The sequence below is a fragment of the Aristolochia californica genome, unplaced genomic scaffold (assembly GCF_029961685.1).
Source record: "Aristolochia californica isolate CCGP_79_NKW_82.1479 unplaced genomic scaffold, dmAriCali1.0.hap1 SCAF_3, whole genome shotgun sequence".
Taxonomy (NCBI): domain Eukaryota; kingdom Viridiplantae; phylum Streptophyta; class Magnoliopsida; order Piperales; family Aristolochiaceae; genus Aristolochia; species Aristolochia californica.
The window spans coordinates 9,353,989-9,362,515 of record NW_027181992.1 but is presented as its reverse complement, the minus strand read 5'-3'; the positions used below and the strand labels follow the sequence as shown (position 1 = coordinate 9,362,515).

Here is an 8,527-nt window from a genome sequence, read left to right as displayed (position 1 = left end):
AGTGTTAGACTTTAGGTGTCACTGGGACAAATGTAGTTTAATTGTAATTTGATTATACTTGTTTCTTCTATTATAAATAGAGTGTTTATTATATTCAAATAACAAGTCAATGAAATATTTCACTTTTTTAAAAACTCATCAAAGTCTTTCTTGGAGTCTTTGTCACATGTATTTTTTAGCACTCTCCATCAACCTAGAATTTGTAACTTTAGCTTGTAAGAAAAAAATTCAATTTCACCTTTCTTTCGGTTCATAAATACTGATTCATCTTGTTCTACAATTCACTGTTATTTGTTGTTGATTAGAAAAATATAAGTTTTGCATCTTTTGTTCTCCCTCTTACTTGGATAACTTGAAAAAAATTGACTTTGGTAAGCAATTCCTCACTAATCCATTTTATTTCTCCCCTTCAAGTCTGAGAACCATGACACAAGAACCCAATTGGAATATACAAGGAACTCTAGATCCTTCAACATTGGAACTTCTTCCATCTCCCCTAGAATAACAAAGACTCTCCCAATCCTAACTAGAGGGCATAGTTAAAGAAACAAGCAAACAAACAAACAAAAAAATCAAAATTGACACACAATATGATTTCATACAAAAAATAGTTATAATAATTATTAAGCAAGAAAAACCAATCACAATACTTTTGTTTGCACACCACGAATTCAAGATACCATCCGTAAAGGGCAAAAAAGACAGCTTCACCGGAGCTGAGGTCAGCTGTGTCCGCCGGTTTACCCAGAGGTTGTTCTTCTTTTACTCCTTATTGACTGTTTTATTTGACCGGTAGACATTGAGAGAGGGGGACCAACCGTCGTATGTTCAATTGCTCATGCGCCCGCCCTTCTCTTTTCGCAAAGCAGAGGCAGAGCGCGTTCGTAGGAACACCGCACGAACCCCGCATTCTCACTTTCCGATGGCCCCTAACGGCCTCGTCTCTCTTGGTTACGCTCGGAAGGCAACAATTTCGTCTTTCTTTCTCTCTCTGCGATGTTTACTTCTTTAGACGAGGGCAAAAACCAAATGTAATGGGATATTATCGGAGGAGGCATAATGGATGAGGAAGAAGATTCTTTCGAGGATGCGGGCACTCCGCTTTCGGCAATAGCGGATGCCTTCGAGGAGCTGGGTCGGTCGCTGGATTCGGGCTCCGGGGGCCTCCCCCTGTTTGACTTCTGCAAAGCCTGTTCTCTCGTATCTGTTCTTTTTAGTTGCCTTGGCCTTGCTTTTAAATTTGCAGAGCTTGAATACGTCTACAAGGTCATTTACCATTCATTGCTTTTCTTCTTTTTTTTCTTTTGTCTGATGGGAATCTGGGGATTTCTCTTATATATCAAGCGAAATATTTCCATTTCTTTTCCCCATTTGGTTCGTAGTGTGCTATAAAATCTATTTTGACTACATCTGCATCTGCACATTTTAATAACATCACATGCCTCACCTTGTTATGTTCGGATGACAAAAGTGTTTATTTTGTTTTGTTAGACTGCCTTAGTGATATCTGCCTCTTGTTGCTGTTGTGATCTTACTTTTGTTGGTTGTGATATATACTTATATACAAGGGCAGCAACTCGTTCTTCCCCTACATGCATTTCCTGCTATTGTAGTTACGTACATGTATTGGTGGGATTTCTTTTTTTTTCTCCCATTTGAATTAACGCATGAAGGTGCAAAAATGGGTACATAGCTAACGTTATCTTTATTACTTAAGTTTGCTCTCCAACATTTTCAAAGTTCTATAGGGTTTTAGTTCTTATCAGTTTTACTGGTGATATAATTCTGTTATAAATTTATTCAGGTACAAGAATTATCAGAAGCATCAAAGAGCTATGACACTTTAACAAGTGTACTTGATTACGATGTTAGACACAATACAGTAAAACAACCAGGGAGCCTCTCACGTAATTTGCGAAGAGTTAGGCAGGGTCTTGACCTCATTAGAGCTTTATTTGAGCAGTTTCTTTCTTCAGGGTATTTCTCCTCCTCAATTGCCTTCTATAACACTTTTTTTTTTTTTGTTGCATCTGCAGCCTCTTTGTTCTACTTCTCATCCAGGCATTTTCATCAATTTTAGAAATACTAAGTTGTTGATGTGTCCATGCTATTCTACACAGGTCATCAACTGTTTTTTTTTTTTTTGTTTTTTAATAGAGATAGAAATGCTAGTGGGTTGTGCTTTTAATTGGTGGATAAGGTGGACTGTGTTCTGTGGATCTGGATATTGGATTAAGCTATTATATTATTTGGCATTTTAAGATCATACAGGGTGCAATTTGATTTCAGTTCTTACATTATCTGTCTAATGAATGAAAAAATCATCAAAACATTGAATCCGAGCTACATCTTGTGATACATCTGTGGAGAATGAAGGAACCATTGCATGATATAACTGTTGATGACCTGTTTTTCACTCGGCTAGATTCACTATAATTGATCTCTTCCTAGAAAAGGAGCCAATATTTTTAGCCCCCTAGAAGATGAATAATGACACTGCACCTAATTTGTAGTGCTCGAATCTACTTGTACAATAATCTCATAGCTTCTCCAATAATGTAACTCCAGCATCCTTACACTGAAAGCAGAATATTTCAATCTTTTCCCTAGATAATTTAGATTTATTTAGGAAATATCTCAAGCTTTAAGTTTGAAAGTATCCTAAGAGGAAGCCTGAACACTAAAGACCCTTCCAAAATCTACTCCATCAATTGCGTTGGAATATGTCTAGCTGAACAATACTAAGCTGAATAATACTAAGTTCAAACTATTTCTCTCTTTCTGTTCTTAGCAGGACAGACTCATTGGTGGATGCTATGTCATTTCCCCTTTTAAGTCATATAGATTTTGGAGAAGGTATACCAATGGTATTAAACCCAGTCCAGTCATTGACTTGGTAAGTTCGTCCAGTTGACTTGGGATTTTGTCATAAAAATCGTTTAATAAAATGAATGAAAAAGGATCAGTTGAGAGTCATATCTCCTAATCTTATAAGTGAGAATGCTGAACTCTGCCTCTTCTCCTTCCATCTATTAGAGGGAGGGTTTCCATCTATTAGGGGGATGGGCCTCCACTGTCCCTTCCACCATGCGGCATTACTGCATAGCAGAGGGGAGGGCAGGGGCTCCTCCCCTACTAGCACAAAGAAGGGTGAGGGGTGGGGGCTATGCCTCCTATTCCCTATCTTTCTGCAACAGGGAATCTCTTCCTCATAATGCAAAGAAAAGGGGGAGGAGATGGGAATGCCCCCCTCTCCCTCTTATGTAATTACTCTCTTCTCCCTCTTTCTATACATGTGCAGCCCCCTCTCCTCTCTTTTATTTCTCTGCAGGACCATGACCTAGTTCACAACACAGATATAGCCCAGGTCACGGGTTAATCCACGAAAGTAGCTTCGTCAACTAGGTTTTGGCCCATTTCTCCGTCTTGCAATCTTTTGATGCAGTGGAGGGACCATTCCGATTCAACACTATTCAACTAGCGAGTCTAGTCTGGGTCTAACAATACTGAGGTAACATTACCTAGTGTCGTTATTTGTTCTCTAGTCGACAAGGAAAGGCTCATAAAAAACATTTAAGTGAACGAGGAAGTAACTATAATTGAGGAGCAGATTGATCATTGAACCAAATGTAAGAACTCAACAACGTCATGATACAAATTGTTTTATGGATATAGAAGAAGGGAGTTGGCACAAACTTCATTTTTAACCTTCTTTCTTTATTGTAGTTTATTTGTTTATTTATAGTTTTTTAGTCTAAATGTACTTGTGTCATTGGCTTAGATTGGCTGTATATGTTACTTGTTGAAGTACATGTATAGGGGTAATTTGGTCATTTTTTTATAGTTGTCTATCCCTTATTAGTATTAAGTCGGTCTTCATGTTTCAATTTTCGTTTTATCTTGGCTTGTATTTAGAGAATTATAAGGGTTTATATGTAGAGGGGCATTATTGTAATTTGATGTTATTCTTTACTTAAATGAGTATATAATACAAAGAGGGGTTAATTTCCAGTCCCCAACGAGTGCTCTCATTTTGGGCACTCTTCTCCATCTCCTTTGTGCACCTCTCTCTTCTCCTTTCACTCTTTTTTTCTCTTTGCTACTATTATTTTTTACGTGGTATCAGAGAAATAAAATTCAAGCTTGGGAAGTTCTATACAATCTTTGTTCTCCCTTTTAAAGCTAATTACTTCTACTTGGATAATTTGCTCTTCTAAGTGCATAAAGGTCAGATCTTTCCTTCTTACTTGTGCCATAACTACTTGGTTGATGGTTTGTACTGCCTTTTGAGCAGTTTTTAGGTATTACTATGCCCCCCTAGAGGGTTTTTTCCTATCTCGTCCTAGATCTAGAGTAGATCTGGACCTGCACAGACTTGTTCAAGTCTGTGTCATGCACAACATAATTATTTGGATGGATTAAACTGCATTGGGTCTCAATTCTTATTGTACTTGAAGTTGTGAATTTGATTTCTAGGGTTTGTGACATACCCTAAATTGATTTCTGTGGGTGGGCCCTGCCTAAACCTGTGCAAGTTGTGTGCTGCAATTCAAGTGTACTCTTGGACAGACCTCTATTGTGGTTGTTTATTGGCTGCTATTTAATCTAATTGTGGTAGAAAGAACTAATGTTGGGGAAATTATTCCTCCAAGCAATCCCTTTAGAAATTTTGAGAGTAAATACTCTCATTCTATTTAAATTACTTCAGTAAAATTGAATGGGAAGAACTATTTGAATTGGTCTAGATTAGTCCTTATGTTTTTAAAGCAAAGAGAAAGACTAAGCATCTTAAGGAGGATCCTCCTAATCATATGACAGAGGATGAGAAGGAAAAAAATAGTTAGGTAATGACTTGGCTCATTAACAGTATGGAACCCAAAGTTATTGATCAAATGATGAGTTGAAAGACATCTAAGGAAACTTAGCTTACTTTGGAATCTATTTTATCTTAGGAGAGCAGTTTGTCCAAAGTGTATGAATTGTATGCCAACTATTTCAGCATGTAACAGGGTAATCATTCTACCTTTTGTTAGTAAGTGTTTTTGAGGATTTGCAGACGAAGAAGATGGTTGCTTCCAGCCATGAGAAAGGTGGGCTCTATTTCTGAATTGTGAATCTATTTCAAAGGTTGTGCACTCTCAACAATAGTTTCACCATATTTGTGGCACTTGTGGTTGGGGCATCCATCTCCAGTTAAGCTACGTCTCTTTCTTTCTTCTCTCCCATTTGATCTATCATTCGAGTGTGAATTATGTCAACTTGGGAAGCATCATAGAGCTAGTTTTCTAGCCACTTCTAGTCTATTTGAATTGGTTCATTTTGACTTATGGGACCCATGTAGAATCCTATGTACTTTTGGTTTGTGTCTTTTATAGATGATTTTACTAGAGTAACATGGGTATATATTCTTTAGGAGAAATTTGATGTCTTTGATGTATTCACAAAGTTCTTCAATGAAATAAAAATCCAATTTGGAGATTCCATTCACATTTTTTATATAGATGATGATTTGGAGTTTCTTAACTAAAAGTTCAACTCTTTTTGTGAATTGCACATGAATTTTACATCAAGCTCCATGTGCATATAACCCTCAACAAAATGGGGTTATTGAATGGAAAAGTAGGCATCTACTTGAGGTTGCTCACAACTTTTTATTTTAGATGAATATTCCTGTGCCTTTTTAGAAGTTGCAATCCTAACCTCATGTTATTTAATTAATTGTATGTCATCTTTTGTTCTATAGGGATGTATTCCCAGCCAGGTGTTAAAACCTCAATGCTATGTATGTGACGTATGTCCTAGAGTGTTTGGTTCCATGTGTTTCGTTCATTTGCTTGGTAATAATAGTAACAAATTGTCCCCTCGTTCCATCAAATTTGTTTTTTTTTTGTTACTCACATCACAGGGGATACAAGTGCTACAATCCTATTAAGGAAAACTTATATCTCTACTGATGTTACATTTTTTTAGAAGACACCTTATTTATTTTCTGTCTTTTTGTGAGTCTCCATTAGTTACATTGAGTCTCATTGAGGAGCGTTCTGCCATCTACAATCTAGTTCCTTTAGCTGTTATGGATAGTTTAAGGGCTGGTACTACACTGATGCATCTACCTTCATCGCTTTCAAAGCTATTGCAAGTGTATCAATGACGTTGTTTGCATGAACAAGATCCTCCCCTACAAATTCTGAACTCTCTGATTCAGACTTACCCATTACAATCAGGAAAAGAAAAAGGTCATGTAATTTTAGTTCGATATCTAAATGTGTCTTTTGATTTTTTGTCTCCATCCTATAAATCACTTGCCTTGTCCTTTCTACTTCTATTCCTCAAACAGTGGATAATGCCTTAGCGTTGCCTAAGTAAGCTATAAATGAGGGGATGGAGGCCTTGCTCTCTAGGGGTACATGACCCACCTAAGGTTGTTCCTATTGTAGGGTGTCGGTGGGTTTATACTATTGAATACAAGACAAAGAGGAGTATGAAAAGGGACAAAGCTTAGTTGATGGCCAAAGGATACACCAAAACCTATGAGTATTGATGTGCTTGAAACATTTTCCCCTATCGCTTGTCGACTTTTGTCCAAAATTTAGTCTCTGTGGTATTCGATAGAAGATGACCTTTAACTAGATATAAAAAATGTCTATGATTATGAAGTGTGACAATCAAACAACAATTTTTATAGCTAATAATCCAGTCTCCCATGAGAGAACCAAACATATTGAGGTAGATTGTCATTTTATTGATGTTGTAATGTAAGAGAAGGTTGTTACCCCATATGTAAAATCATCTGAACAACCCAGTAATGTATTTACTTAATCTCTTGGAAGAAGTGAGCATTTAGTGTTTTGTGACAAGCTGATTGATACGCTCCAACTTGAGGGGATGTATTTTAGTCATTTTCTATGGTTGTATGTCCTTCATAAGTTAGTAGTAAGTTGGTCTTCATGTTAGAGTCCTATGTTTCCATTATTTATCTTATCGTGAGTTGTATTTGGAGAGATAAGGGTTTATGTGTAGAGGGGCCTTATTATAATTTGGTGTTATTTTTACTTAAGTGAGTGCATAATACAAAGAGGGGTTGATTTCTTGTCCCCAACAAATGCTCTTTTCGGAGCACTCTTTTCCATTTCCTTCGTGCATCTCTCTCTTTTTTTTCCACTCCTCTTTCTCTTTTCTGTTATTATTTTTTTACACTACTCATGAATTCCTTGACAGTGCATTATCTTTAAGGGAAGCAGCTACCACAGCTTATGCAGAAGTATGTGCACCATTTCACACGTGGGCAATCAGAACGGCAGTAGGCGCTGGCATGTATGCCCTTCCAACAAGGGAACAACTACTGCTGAAGTTAAATGAAACCGGTAAGCTTGTAGTTCTTGTTTCAATTTTTTTTAGTTCTTGCAGTAAATATTGTAAAAGCTGGATTATGCATGCATGATTTTAATGATCACATGGGGGTCTCTAATGTGAGGTCTTGGGATCAAGTCTCTCAAGGGGTAAGGAGGGTGTCTGCATGTAATGAACTTCCCAAAAAAAAAAAAAAAGATCTGAAGGAAACCTGGTTGATGCTTTTCTCAATCTTGTTATTCCTAGAAAATATTTGAGTTGAAGAGTTTGTTAACGAAATCAACTACAAGCAATGTTAATTAGCTGAACCTAATTCCTTTTGCAAACTGAGATTTGACATCTATGTAAGCAACCAGGACAAAAATGTCAGGCAAAGAAGCTGGATTAGAACTGTTCTTCTTTATAAATAGCTATAGATTATCCCTATCCCACAGATGGATCTCCAAGCATCTCATAATTGTCACAATAAATCATTGCAACTGGAGGAAATCCAGATTAAAGGCTCTAGGGGCTGGTCACTGCTAAACTTCATGAACATGGTCAAATGTGTTTCTCATAATCAAACACCATTGCTGTTTTTCTTCTTCAGAGTCTTTCCCAACTAGCTTGGGATCAAAATATATGAATCCTTCCCTGCCATTCTGCCTGCACCATCATTTTTATGTTCTTGAATTTCTTCAAATCTTTCCACACCATCTGTAGATGGGTTTTTCAGTTCTGATGCCATCTCATAGATGAGTTATTGTTGCAGATGATTCAGTACGGAAACAAATGGAGAGGTATATAGCTGCATCCGGTCCAATTATCCAGTACATCGACAAGCTTTATCTTTCAAAGAATATTACCTTGGACTGGTGACAAAGTAATCGTGGAGAGGACTCGTTTATCCATCTGCCTTTGGCATTTGGGGCAGCAACAAAATTCTGTTTCCCAATTTTGATTTTGAAGACATCTTACTGTATCATGTATTTGGTTTTGCGTTAAGTGTCATAGTTAAGTCTGACTTTGTTTTTGTAAGAGAGTAAATTTCTATATCCCCTTGAATGTCCTGCATCTATTATTTCCCTAAATGGTTAAGAAGCAATTAGTAGTAATTAGTAAGTTTTTAAATATATATTTGAATTTTTATGTAAATGTTTAAACTATATATTGCTTTTGTACTTAGCTATTTAGAAAA

The 8,527-nt window shown here is 36.8% G+C and overlaps 1 protein-coding gene across 1 annotated transcript; it reads left to right on the top strand.

Moving 5' to 3' along the window:
* Positions 1-832: 832 nt before the first annotated feature.
* Positions 833-8,455, top strand: LOC137960250 (ACD11 homolog protein). Its single transcript, XM_068807813.1, has 4 exons — positions 833-1,266; positions 1,805-1,977; positions 7,219-7,364; positions 8,102-8,455. The coding sequence occupies exons 1-4, from the start codon at positions 1,060-1,062 to the stop codon at positions 8,206-8,208; spliced, it is 633 nt and encodes a 210-aa protein (XP_068663914.1). The 5' UTR covers positions 833-1,059; the 3' UTR covers positions 8,209-8,455.
* The last annotated feature ends 72 nt before the right edge of the window (positions 8,456-8,527 follow it).